At 39.8% G+C, this 14,819-nt stretch overlaps 1 protein-coding gene across 1 annotated transcript in view; it reads left to right on the top strand.

Annotated features, from left to right (window-relative positions):
* The window catches only part of HOOK3 (hook microtubule tethering protein 3), a 65,161-nt gene that overhangs the window by 25,534 nt on the left and 24,808 nt on the right, over positions 1-14,819 (top strand). Inside the window, 5 exon segments of the mRNA XM_032213143.1 lie at positions 190-252; positions 3,797-3,880; positions 9,087-9,250; positions 13,243-13,286; positions 13,289-13,382. Coding sequence (XP_032069034.1) covers positions 190-252; positions 3,797-3,880; positions 9,087-9,250; positions 13,243-13,286; positions 13,289-13,382 — 449 coding nt within the window.

Here is a 14,819-nt window from a genome sequence, read left to right on the forward strand (position 1 = left end):
AATTCTTATCTCTCTCCCTAAAATAAGCTATGTTGACCCAAAATAAATAGTAAAATGTAAATTGCTTTCTTGATTAAATAAGGATATACCAACACCCATAATACAATACCGTGCATTTTAAATGCTTAATTCTTACACAGATACAAATGAGTCTTTTGCTTTTTCTAATCCAGTGTGATCTTATTGCAGTTGATGAGTAAAGAGTCTCCGGTCACTGCTGGAAATGATGGTTACGTTGATCTTGACCGTCAGGTATGTAACACCTACTGCTAGTTTTTCCTTCCATTAGTAGAATTCAATTTGAATAATTTTGGAGCCACCCATCTATTTTGCTTTGTTTTTATCAGTGTATTTGGAAAAGTGTAAAGGAAGCAGACAGCAAATTAGTTTCTTATTTGAACTGGTAAATTGTAGGAGTTGCAATTAACATCAATAAAGTAACATAATTATTCGGTTAGTATCATTGCCAAAAGACAGCCTTGACACTGTTATGCCACATTTTGAATTTTTAAAATCTTATTACCAGAAATGTGATCAAAGCAAAAGTCCGTTTATTAGGTCCAGTGTGAAATTTTGAAAGCTAATTAGAGGCAAAGCTGGAGATGCAAAAACATCTGATTTTATAAAACTGATACTATTGGCATTGAGTAACGAACTCAGTATTTTTTCATATTCTCTCTTTACATATAAAATCAAATAGTTAATTCATTTGTAGCATTATTTTCTTTCTCTGCTATCTCAACAGTCAAACTGGCTTTATCTAAAAATGCTATGATTCTTTTTAAACTAGCAGTCAGGTTCTTTGCCAATACATATCTAAAAAAAATGATTAGTTTAGAGAAATGCTACTCATGTTATTAAATGCTGTACATTAATAAATTATTCACTATAATGCAACAATATAATATTGAATATAATTGGGACTATGTTCCATGCCATTATTCTCAATAGGCAGAATTAAACTTCGAAAGAATTGAGAATTATGTTTAATGTTTTTCAAAAATAATTTACTTAATATGAGTGAATTATTTCCCAGCATTTGAGGGAACATCAAGCCTGCTTTGGATACACTATTTGTTCTTAAGTTGCCTTTATTTTACACAAGTAGTCCTCGACTTACAGCTGTTTGTTTAGTGACCATTCAAAATTACAGTGGCACTGAAAAAAGTGACATGACCATTTTTCATTGCAGCATCTCCATGGTTACGGGAATAAAATTGACTCATGTTTATGATGGTTGCACAGTCATGTGATCACCTTTTGATTTGATTTGATTTGATTTAATAAATTTATAGGCCGCCCAATCCCGAAGGACTCCGGGCGGCTTACAGAAAATAAATTTTAAAAAGTGAAGAGTTAAAAACAAATGAAGAAAAACAGATTAAAAGAAAGCATATCATGCACCCAGTCTAATCGGGGCTGGACCTCGGTCAAGAGGTCAACAGCCCCAGGCCTGCTGGAATAGCCAGGTTTTAATAGCCTTTCGGAAGGCCATGAGAGTGGGTAGGGTCCGGATCTCGGGGGGTAGTTCATTCCATAGGGTCGGAGCGGCTACAGAGAAGGCCCTCCCCTGGGGAGCCGCCAGCCGACATTGTCTGGCTGACGGCACCTGGAGAAGGCCCACGCTGTGTGATCTTATCGGCCGTTGGGAGGTATGTGGCAGAAGACGGTCTCACAGATATCCAGGTCCCAGGCCATGCAGGGCTTTAAAGGTAATGACCAGCATCTTTAATCGTGTTTGGAGACCGATAGGGAGCCAGTGCAGCTCGCGGAGGATAGGTGTAGTGTGGGTGTATCTTGGTACACCCAGTATCGCTCGCGCGGCTGCATTCTGGACTAATTGTAGTCTCCGAACATTTTTCAGGGCAACCCCATGTAGAGCGCATTACAGTAGTCAAGTCTTGAGGTGACGAGGGCGTGAGTGACCGTTTGAAGTGCATCCCAATCCAAATAGGGCCGCAACTGGTGCACCGGGCGAACCTGGGCAAAGGCCCCCCTGGTCACAGCCGACAGGTGATGTTCTAATGACAGCTGCGGATCCAGGAGGACCCCCAAGTTGCAGACTCTCTCTGAGGGGTGTAAATTTTCACCCCCCCAGGTTTAGGGACGGACTATCTGGACTGTCCTTAGGGGGCAACATCCACAGCCACTCGGTCTTGTCAGGATTGAGTGCGAGTTTGTTCACTCCCATCCAGACCCTAACAGCTTCCAGGCACTGGCACATCACTTCCACCGCTACGCTGAGCTGGCACGGGACGGAGAGATACAATTGTGTATCATCCGCATATTGATGGTATTTAATCCCGTGCCGACGAATGATCTCACCTAGTGGCTTCATGTAGATATTAAATAGGAAGGAGGACAAGACCGACCCCTGCAGCACCCCATATTTAAGGGGCCTCTGCCCTCCAACCAACACCGACTGTGACCTGTCGGAGAGGTAAGAGGAGAACCACCCTAGAACGGTGCCTCCCACTCCCACTTCCTCCAGCCGTCGCAGAAGGATACCATGGTCCGATGGTATTGAAGGCCACTGAGAGGTCAAGGAGCACTAGGATAGAGGAATGTCCTCTATCCCTGGCCCATCAGAGATCATTGGTCAGTGCGACCAAAATGGTTTCGGTGCAGTATCCAGGCCTGAAACCAGACTGAAAAGGGTCTTGATTCCTTCTGACAAGCAAATTCAATGGGGAAACCAGATTCACATAACAACTGCAGTGATTCACTTAACAAATATATTAAGAAAAGTCATAAAATGGGGCAAACCTCAGTTAACAAATTTCTCACTTAACAACATAAATTTGGGGCTCAATTGTAAGTTGAGGATTACTGTATAATACTTCTAAAGCCATATTAAAGAGTGTTTGGCTGTTATAACAAATGCTTATGCAAGCTATTACTTTGCAATAAATAGTTCAACATCAAAAACATTTTGTATTTCATTGAATTGGAATGGATAGTTACTTTGAATGCAGATATACAGTTGAGTCTCTTATTTCTTTACTTAAAAATGAGCAAGAACCTGATAGAATACACAGAAATGAGATGATTGGATCAAGGAATCTGACCTGGTAAAGAGTTCTTCCTTAAAGAAGCCACCTTTTCTGGTTTACTGCTGATACAAAATGTTTGTGATGTTGAACTGTTTATAACCAAATAATAGCTTGCTTAAGCAATTGTTATAATAGCCAAACACTATTTGCAGATTTTATCTTTGTTCCTTCTTTAAGGTGAAATGTTGTAAGAGGTAAAGCATTATAGATAATAAATTTTCTTATATGGAAAGATTGTAATGCCTAAGTTTACCTGATGGATTATGTATGATCTAGTCATTGCAGATGTTTAGTGACCGCATATAGATTTTCTCCAGGATGATATGCCCCTAATCTGATGCCATCAGTGTATTCCCATCTCTGGTTTTCCTCCATTAGAGTTGCATCCAGAGATACATGATTGAAATTTAACTACAATTATATTTTAACATTGTTGCTCCATGATTTGTATGACTTGGATGCTGCACTCCAAAGTTAATTAGTGTATGAATAACAGAGTATATCTGGTAGAAAGATATCTCCTAAAATACAAGATTTTACCATACAGACACTAGAAAAATATTCAGGTAGGTTTTATCTCCACGAAACAGAAAGCTTTGCAGATAATTTGTCAAAATAAATTAGGAGGATTATGGATAATTATTTTAAGTACAGATAAATGAATTCTTTGGATCCCTATCTTTTTTATTTTTTCATGCCACTATTTTTAATAAATAAAATATATATTGTATTTAAAAACACAGTTGAAGAAAACAACGGAAGAATTAAATGAAGCCTTAGCAACCAAAGAAGAAATTGCTCAGAGATGCCATGAGCTGGATATGCAAGTAGGCACTGAATTTTGCTATAATTTGCAGTGTTGTCTGAATGGGAAGGTAGTCTGTAGGCTTTCAGCTGCTTTTTTTTTAATGAACCTACAACCACAGTATAGTTTTTCATTTTGAGGTAGAAAGGATAATTTGTGCTGTGACATATGCTATACTTGGGTTAGAAAACGAAGAAAACTCCCGCAGATCACCACCCAATACAGGGAGAAACTGAACAAGCCTGTCCGCCAAATAACAGTGTTCCCACATTGTGTTTTTTGCCTTACTCATTGTAACCCTATCAAAACAACCCAAATCCTTCCTATGAATGTTGAAAGATTTGGGTTGGTTTATAAGTGAACAGTCTGTAAGGTTGACTGAAATAATGAATACATTATTTTAAACAAACAAGCAGACTTCAAAATTCTTGTAGAACTACTTCTAGTAGCTGCCTTTATAGCGTCCTACATAAGTCTCCTTGCCTTCTTCCTGATTTATATTTTATAGGAAATCAAAGGCTGTTTTATTCAAGTATACCAATGAACTAGAGTTGGTCATAAAAAGAACCAGTGAAGAGGATTTAAGTTGCATTTAATTGGTCCTGAATGATAATGGTGATGATGATGATATTATTATTATTATTATTATTGTTGTTGTTGTTGTACAATTGTATCACAGCGGCCAGTTGTTTCGCCGGATTTGGCATTGGTTACTAGTCGGGCCCCACCCAGGGGCCTAGGACGTCGTAACGTATTTTCGTAATATGCGTGCAGATCCAAGCAGTGCGGCTTTTTGCATTTGACTGATGGTGATTTTGTCAATTTTTAACTGTTTTAAATGTAATTCCAGTGCTTTTGGAATAGCACCCAGTGTGCCAATTACCACTGGAATTACCACTGCTGGTTTGTGCCATAGTCGTTGAATTTCGATTTTTAAGTCCTGGTATCTTGCGATTTTTTCATGTTCCTTCTCGGCGACCCTGCTATCACCTGGTATTGCGATGTCCTATGATTGTGACCTTATTTTTCTCAACCAGTGTGATGTCTGGTGTATTATGCGCCAGTATTTTGTCGGTTTGTATACGGAAATCCCACAAGCTCTTGACCATCTGATTTTCGGTGACTTTTTCAGGCTGATGTTCCCACCAGTTTGTTGCTGTTTTAATATTATAATTTTTGCACAAATTCCAATGGATCATTTGTGCTACTGAATTGTGCCGCAATTTATAATCAGTCTGCGCGATTTTTTTACAGCAGCTGAGTATGTGATCAACAGTTTCATCAGCTTCTTTGCAAAGTCTGCATTTGGCATCATCAGAGGATTTTTCGATTTTGGCCTTAATGGCATTTGTGCAGATAGCTTGTTCTTGCGCAGCCAGGATTAGTGACTCTGTTTCTTTCTTTAATGTACCTGTTGTTAACCATAACCAAGTTTGTTCACTGTCCACTTTATCTTTTATTTTTTCCAGAAATTGGCCATGCAGTGCTTTGTTCTGCCAACTCTCCATTCTTGATTTTATCACTTCTTTTCTGTATTCTTGTTTCGTCTGTTGGGCCTTCAGTAGATTTTTGTTCTTTACTTCGATTAATAGATGTTCTTGACTTTCTTTTAAATAATCAGCCAGTGCATGTTTTTCTTCTTCAACTGTTTGCTTCACTTGTAATAATCCTCTGCCACCTGATTTTCGGGGCAGATATAGTGTCTATCAGTATCACCACGTGGATGTAAACTGTAGTGCATTGTCATTAGTTTCCTGGTTTTTCGGTCCAAAAGGTCCAAATCAGCTTGTGTCCAGTTAACTATACCAGCTGTGTATCTTATAACTGGTATTGCCCAGGTATTTATGGCCTTGATTGTATTTCCACCATTCAATTTAGATTTCAGAATTTTCCTAACTCTGTTGGTGTACTCTCGCCTAACAATAGTTTTTACTTCTCCATGCTTGATGTTATCCAACTGCAGAATGCCTAAGTATTTGTAGGCTTCATTTTCTTTGCATTTAATTAATTGGCCATTGGGCATTTCATTTCCCTCACATGCAGTGATTTTGCCCCTTTTTATGGGCACATTTTTCCATGCCAAACTGCATTGAAATATCGGTGCTGAATACTCGGACTGTGTTTGTCAATGATTGGATTTCTATTTCTGACTTTCCATAGAGTTTCAAATCATCCATATATAGTAAATGCGAAATTTTTTCAGCTTCTTTGGCTGTTTGGTAGCCTAATTTCATTTTTTTAAGATTACTGATAGTGGGATCATTGCGATGATGAAGAGAAGAGGTGAAAGTGAATCACCCTGGAAAATTCCTTGCTTGATATTAACCATTCCGTAGATCTCATTCCTACCACCAACTCAGTTCTCCATTGTTTCATCGCCTTTTCAGTAAAGGATGTAATATTTTGCTAATGCCAGTTGTTTCTAAGCATTTTATGATCCAACTATGTGGCAGTGAGTCAAATGCCTTTTTGTAATCAATCCAGACCATATTCAAGTTCGTTTTTCTGTTCTTACAATTTTCTAATATCATTTATCAATTAGAAGCTGATCTTTTGTGCCCCTGCTCCTTCTTTTGTTGCCTTTTTGCTCTACTGGCAAGATGTTGTTTGTTTCCAAATAATCCATCATGTTATCTGCAATAATGCCTGGGAGTAATTTGAAGGTTGTTGGCAAGCATGTTATTGGTCTGTAGTTTTCAGCTGTTGTTCCTTTAGTTGCATCTTTCTGAATCAAGTATGTTTTTCCAGTTGTCAACCATTCATCAATTTGGCCCTTTTGTAAAATTTCATTCAGTTGCCTGGCCAATATTGCATGTAAACTGGTCAGATATTTGAGCCAGAAACCATGTAATTGGTCCTTTCCAGGTGATGTCCAATTCTTTACCTTTTTTACTCGATTTTTGACCATCTCAGTTGTTATTTCTAATACTTGCATTTGTTTGTTGCCAATGCTTTCTCAAAGTCATGTATCCACTTTGCTTCCTTGTTGTAGTCCTTTGCATTTTCCCACAATTCTTTCCAGAATTCAACTGTGGCCGGTTTTTTCTGGTTTTTCACTTTTGGTGTCACCATTCACATTAAGACTTTGATAAAAACGCCGTTGGTCTGATCGAAATTGCTGATTTTGTTTATATTGGATGATTCGTGCCTCATATCTTTCAATTTTTCTAGCTGTTGCTGTTATCTGCTGTTTTACAATCTCTACAGCTTCATTGATGTTTCTTGTATCCAATCTATATCTTCTGATTAGCCGATCTATGATTTTGTTGTTTTTAAGCCATTGCTCATGCATGTTCTTTACGTTACTAGCATCTGCTCTTAATTTTTTTATTTTTTGTTCTAAACGGATTTTCCACTTTGGCTTTGATGCTTTTTCTGTTGTGTGACTAGGTACTTTAATTTTAATGCCTAGTTCATTAGTGACTATTACAGCTGCGCTGTACATTAACTGGTTTGTTTCCAAGATGGACTCCGGTTCAATTGTTGAAAACACTGCATTAACCATTTTCATGATAGGGGCCAAAATTTTCTTAGGCACAGTTTTTAGTGATGGTAAACGTTGCCTTTCCTCATTAAGCAGAAAATGCTCCATGATCTTATCCTTCAATTCTTTTTGTTTTTGAGTTAGTTCATCAGTTGGTTCAGTGATAACTGGTTCTAGTGGTGGTGATGTTATTTCCTCCCCGAGAGCTTCTTCTGGGAGTTCTACTATAATGTCTTTAGTTGTGTCTTGAATATCAGTTATTTCCGCTTGTGATATTGTTTTTTGGGTTTTGCAATTTGCCTGAATTTCCTCATGTTCAACTTCACTAAACACTTTATTCCGTATAATAAATCGCCTTTGATCTGCTAGTCGTTGTTCACTAACATTTGAATCTGGATATTGTTGTTTCCATAATTCATACATTCGCTTTAAATAGCCTCTTTTTTCTGGCTCTGAGTTGTAGTAACAGGCCATTATGGCACGGTTTTCATCTGCACTATATTTTTGTCGTTTTGTTGGCTGGTCCACTTGTAGCCCACTTGTCGACGGATGTCCAGGGACCCCAACATCCGCCGCGGCCCTTGTTCACCCGCGCGACAACCGATGCGGTATGGAATTCTTATTTGTTTTTTTCACCATATTGTATGGGTTGGCGGGTTTTTTTTACGGGACCAGATGCCAACCTGACCCCAACCTTCCTCCTTTCTCATCCAGGCTTGGGACCGGCAACGGTGGAGTTGTTGTTGTTGTTGTTGTTGTTATTATTATTATTATTATTATTATACAATTGTATCACAGTGGCCAGTTGTTTTGCCGGATTTGGCATTGGTTACTAGTCGGGCCCCACCCAGGGGCCTAGGACGTTGTAACGTATTTTCATAATATGCGTGCAGATCCAAGCAGTGCGGCTTTTTGCATTTGACTGATGGTGATTTTGTCAATTTTTAACTGTTTTAAATGTAATTCCAGTGCTTTTGGAATAGCACCCAGTGTGCCAATTACCACTGGAATTACCACTGCTGGTTTGTGCCATAGTCATTGAATTTTAATTTTTAAGTCCTGGTATTTTGCGATTTTTTCATGTTCCTTCTCGGCGACCCTGCTATCACCTGGTATTATTATTATTATTATTATTATTATTATTATTATTATTATTATTATTATTATTATACAATTGTATCACAGCGGCCAGTTGTTTCGCCGGATTTGGCATTGGTTACTAGTCGGGCCCCACCCAGGGGCCTAGGACATTGTAACATATTTTTGTAATATGCGTGCATCATCATTATTATTATTATTATTATTATTATTATTTTAGGAGAACTTCATGTAATCAAATTCTTAAAAAATCATTTTTTAGTGTTTCCAAATAAATCTTGCTGGTTTCATTACAATATTAATCCCAAATTAACTATAGATAGGATTGCAATCTTTAGTTCATAACAGAAGTAATAATAGAAGAATCCTTCAAGGTATTTTAGTTTCAGAAGAAGTTACATCCAAATTATTATGGTTAAGCAGTAAGATATAGCTGAGTGAATATATGTAGGGAGGGATAGAGAATATATCTACTGCACATACATGCAAATTCATGAACCGCAGTTGTTAGTCCTAGAAGGAAGTGGAAGGCTATTTCATTGTAACACATAGTTCAGATTCAAAGTGCTATACTATTTTTTTCATTATAATGCCAAAGTATACTCTTGGTGAAGCATAGTGCATTATTGTTGCATTTTGGTTACAGGTTGCCGCATTGCAGGAAGAGAAAAGTAGTTTGCTAGCTGAGAACCAGGTCTTAATGGAACGCTTAAATCAGTCTGATTCCATAGAAGACCCAAACAGTCCAGCAGGACGTAGACATCTACAGCTCCAGACACAGTTGGAGCAGCTCCAAGAGGAAACCTTCAGGTGAGAATTCCATAATAATGTACTAGCCACTAAGAAATGCTCATTTCATTCTTATCTGCCAGGGAAGGGGTGGGGAAGTGGCAGTCATCATCCAAGAGTCATTAGTTCCTCGTAGGATCCCTGCTCTGGAGACTGTCGGGTGTGAGTCCCTTCTGGTGAAGTTGGACCTAGGGGGTCAAGTGGGCTTGTTTCTAACATACCTACCTCTCAACTGCGTTACAACAGCCCTGCCTGTGCTCCTTGAGTCAGTAGCCGGACTGGCGGTTGAGTTCCCCAGGCTGATAGTGCTGGGGGATTTCAACCTGCCATCACTTGCCGAACGCTCGGATGGAGCGCAGGAGTTCATGGCTTCCATGACAGCCATGGACTTGACCCAGGTAATTCAGGGTCCGACTCATACAGCAGGTCACACGCTCGACCTCGTGTTTCTCTCAGAGCAGTGGAGACGTGATCTAGAATTGAAGGGCATCGAAATCTCGCCCTTGTCATGGTCAGATCACTTCCTACTGAGGCTCGACTTTCGGAAACCACTCCCCCACTGTAGGGAGGGGGAACTGATTAGGTGGTTCCGCCCCAGGCGCCTGATGGACCCTCTGGGATTTCAGGCGGTGCTTGGTGTGATACCTGACTCCCTTGCCCACAGTCCGGCGGAGTCCTTGGTCGCTGCCTGGAATACAGGGGCGGCTGAGGCTCTGAACCGGATCGCGCCTTTACGGCCTCTCCGTGGCAGTGGATCCAGGAGGGCTCCTTGGTTTACCGAGGAACTCCGGGAGATGAAGCGCCAAAAGAGACGCCTAGAGCGATGTTGGAGGGCTAGTAACTCCGAATCCGACCGAACACAATTAAGAGCCTTCATCAGGACTTATCTATTGGCGATACGGGCAGCAAAATGTGCTCATTTTTCCGCTCTTATTGCATCCGCAGAATCTCGCCCAGTCGCCCTGTTTAGGATAACCCGCTCCCTCCTGAAAGGGAGGGATGCGGGCGAGCCCTTACAGGGTAGAGCTGAGGAATTTGTTCAGTTTCTGTCGGATAAAGTCGCTCAGATTCGGACGGACCTGGACTCCACTTGGACAGTACCAGCCGAGGTGCCGGAGGAGGGCCTTGATCGGATTTCTTGGAGCGAGTTCCAACTTGTTGCCCCTGAGGAAGTGGACAAGGCCATGGGAACGGTGAGTGCCTCCACCTGTTTACTGGACCCGTGTCCCTCCTGGCTGGTCTCGACCAGCAGGGAGGTGACACGAGGCTGGCTCCAGAGGATTGTTAACACCTCTCTTCGGGAGGGATCCTTCCCGCACCTTCTAAAGGATGCGGTGGTGAGACCTCTCCTTAAGAAACCTTCCCTGGATCCAGCCATTCTTAATAACTATCGTCCAGTCTCCAACCTCCCTTTCGTAGGGAAGGTTGTTGAGAAGGTGGTGGCCTTTCAACTCCGACGGACCTTGGATGAAGCAGATTATCTGGATCCCTTTCAGTCGGGTTTCAGGCCTGGTTACTGCAGCGAAACTGCTTTGGTCGCGCTGACCGATGATCTCTGCGGGCCATGGTATCCTTCTGCGACGGTTACGGGAGGTGGGAGTGGGAGGCACCGTCTTACGGTGGTTCTCCTCCTACCTCTTGGACAGGTCGCAGTCGGTGTTGGTTGGAGGACAGAGATCGACCCCCTAGGCCCCTCAAATATGGGGTGCCGCAGGGTTCGGTCCTATCCCCTTCCTATTTAACATCTACATGAAGCCGCTGGGTGAGATCATACGCCGGCATGGGATCAAATATCAGCAATACGCGGACGATACTCAATTGTATCTGTCCGCCCCGTGCCCACTCAGTGAAGCAGTGGAAGTGATGTGCCAGTGCCTGGAGGCTGTCAGGGTCTGGATGGGAGCGAACAAGCTTGCACTCAATCCAGATAAGACCGAGTGGCTATTGATGTTGCCTCCCAAGGATAGTCCAGGCATTCCATCTCTTAGCCTGGGGGGTGAAATTATACACCCCTCAGAAAGGGTCCGCAACTTGGGTGTCCTTCTGGACCCACAGCTGACGCTTAGAACACCATCTGTCGGCTGTGACCAGGGGGGCTTTTGCCAGGTTCGCCTGGTGCACCAGTTGCGGCCCTACCTGGACCGGGAGGGCACTTCGAACGGTCACTCATGCCCTCGTCACCTCAAGGCTGGATTACTGTAATGCGCTCTACATGGGGCTGCCCCTGAAGAGTGTTCGGAGACTACAATTGGTCCAGAATGCAGCCGCGTGAGCGATACAGGGTATACCTAGATACACCCATGTTACACCCATCCTCCGCGAGCGCACTGACTCCCTATTGGTCTCCGAACGCATTTAAAGGTGCTAGTCATTACTTTTAAGCCCTACATGGTTTAAGACCTGGCTACCTGAGAGACCGCCTCCTGCCACATACCTCCCAACGACCAACAACATCTCCAGGTTGGGCCTCCTCCGGGTGGACAATGCCAGCTGGCTGGGCCCCTCAGGGGAGGGCTTCTCTGTAGCTGCACCGGCCCCTGTGGAACGACCCTACCCGTTGAGATCCGGACCCTTTCCATTCTCTCAGCCTTCCGAAAAGCCACCAAACCTGGCTGTTCCGGCAGGCCTGGGGCTGTTGATCCAGCCCCACCTAGACAGAATGGATGTTGTTGTAATTTTAATAATTGTATTTTATTCTTAATTTTTTTAAAAAATTATCTCGTTTCTGTAAGCCACCCAGAGTCCTACGGATTGGGCGGCATACAAATTTTATTAAATTCAAATTCAAATAGAATAAGAGTTTTCCAATCAATTTAAAATTAATTTTATTATTAAACAAATCAGATAAACTGGCTCTCTAAGCATTTTAGAGACAGCATATTTTCTTCCCCAACAATCTGGGTCTTCATTTTACCAACTTAGGAGGATGAAAGGTTGAGTCGACCTGAGCCAGTCAGGATCAAACTCCTGGCAGAATTAGCCTGCAATACTGCATTATAACCACTGCACCACTACCGATTATTATTGTGATCACCAGCCAACAATATTTAGATAGCAAGATTCTAAAGTACTTTATGAATAAAGTACTAAAAGTTTTCTTACTAATTGCTAAGTGTTTGTGTGGTGTGTCTATTTGTAACACTTTTGGGGTCAGTGACTGATGAGGTGTAAATTAAAATCTGTATTGCTGGGATCCTAAGGATTAAAAGAGTTTTTTTTTTATTTAAAAAAGCAATAACAGCTGAAAGAAAATGTATGTTTATGTTGATGGTGATTTAAATAAAAAACTGAAATGTTTTATAGTTGCCAATAATCCTAAATATATAAAACCATTGAATTTGCCAGATTTGCATAAAAGTGGCATTGATCATTAATGCTGTTTGTTTTGCTGACCTTAAAAAGACATAATTAAAAGGCTATTTGATGTCTCACTTCTAACTTCTAACTTCTTGGATATATTTCGGTTTAATTTCTCATTATTTGCTGTGCAGCCTAGAAGGATCCAATTGGTAGCTCAACCTGAATCCACAGAATATTTTCATTACTTTAGGGAAAACAAACGGTTTTCTAAGGTTGTATGCATAAGTATATTTGTTTTTTTACTAAGTAGTATTAGTTAATTATTAAGTTGATTCACTGCTAATGGCTACTCAACTTGCATACATGACCTAGAGTTTTAAAAGTCAACAATATGGCAGTGACAAATACAATCATACAAGCCTCTTTATTGACTCTGAATCAACCTGGAGTCCCAAAGCCTGCTAATAGGATCATGTTTCTGCCTGAATATATGTACCCAATAAGAATTAAGTTATAGTTTCTGCAAATGTTGAGGGAATGAAAGTTATAATTTGCTGTTGTTTATTTTTTTCTGAATATCCAAGGGAATTTTTTCCTTACATTGGCATTATTCAGGATTATTTATTTGTCTCTTTGTTTTAAAGTAGATACACAGAAGAGAACTTGATTGTAAGCACTTTTCCCTATGTAATATATTGTAGCATTTCTTTCAGATTAGAAGCAGCAAAAGATGATTATAGAATTCGTTGCGAAGAGTTAGAAAAGAAATTACAGATTTACGGCAACAAAATGAAGAATTAACAAATCTAGCTGACGAAGCTCAATCTCTGAAAGATGAGATGGATGTATTAAGGTAAATCATTTTTAGCTCTTTAGATCAGGGGTGTCAACTTTTTTTAAATAATTTTTTAAAATTTACTTTTCATTTTCAAAACAAACACAACATCCTTCTTTACATGTTGTAGAAAGTCTATCAGTTGGTTACAAAAGACTCATGCATCTTTTCCACAGTCAACAAACATAATTCATATTAACTCAAGTATTTAACTCAAATATTTATACATGTTACATCATATCTCCATTTTCATTTGACTATAATTGTTTAACATCCTTCATCATAAATATATACCAAGATTTAATACATAACCACATACTGGCCTTTCATTTACTATTTCTAAAATCCTCTACTAACACTGATCCTTATGTCCTATTCTAGTTAAACATCCATAATATTTAATAACAAAATTTTCTAATCTTCCTTTCCAAATTACTGTTTAGAATTTACATCCAGTTTCCTTATGTTATCCCCATATCTATATATACACGTTGTTATCCTTATCCCCCCTTTATTTAACTATCCTGTATCATGACATTTCCCCCCTAATAATCAAAACTTTAACTGTATCTAACTTAGTTCTTTTTTTATTAACCTTTATATATAATCCAAAGGGATTTAATCTTCCTTTCATGGGTACCATTCAATATTCATATCCAATTATACTCATCATAACACTACACATCGTATACATTAGTAACATTATCAATTATTTATTTAACTATATCTATTGTCAATAAATTTCACTAAATTCACTAGTTTTAAATTATACTCTTCCATCTATCAACTGTGTCTTTCCAAAAGCAAACAGTCTCATATCTTCTGCCATTTGTGGTGTCAGTCCTCTAATCATCTCCTTGATCAACTTTGTATGGACTCCTCTTAGCAACTCCTTGCTTATAAGATCTCTCATGTAATATTGATGCCCTTCTTCTGTTTCCTTAGTCAGCTTATCTTTGATTGTCAGTAGTGTTATCAATGATATTGCTAATAAAATTTCTCTCTTTAAATCCATAAATTCTTTTGTTTTTTCTTCTTCTGTATCTTGCCATCTGGGACAGAATTTCCTCATTTAATTCCTGTTTCAGTGTTCCACTCTTTCCATTTTCAGAGACAAACCATCACCATAAATATCAGCAAATTTAATTTCTTTATATTCATTTTCCACTTCGGTTTTAACCACCACATTTTCTATTTGATAAATATCCTCAACTTCTTCATCATTTTTGCTGTTAGATGCTCTAAATCTTCCAGCTTCTTCTCTATCCTCTCATATATATTTGATAATTTCTGTATTTCTGAGAATAACTTTTGCAAGCTTAAGGTTTCTTTCTGCTGTTGAAATGTGCCATTATCTCCAGCTAACAAACACAGCTGCCTGTAGCTTTGAAGGTTAATAAGATTAAACATAGATTCACAATAATGTTTTGTTTTCACTTTTCTCTGGTTAAAGAT

The sequence above is a fragment of the Thamnophis elegans genome, chromosome 3 (assembly GCF_009769535.1).
Source record: "Thamnophis elegans isolate rThaEle1 chromosome 3, rThaEle1.pri, whole genome shotgun sequence".
NCBI classification, from domain to species: Eukaryota; Metazoa; Chordata; class Lepidosauria; order Squamata; family Colubridae; genus Thamnophis; species Thamnophis elegans.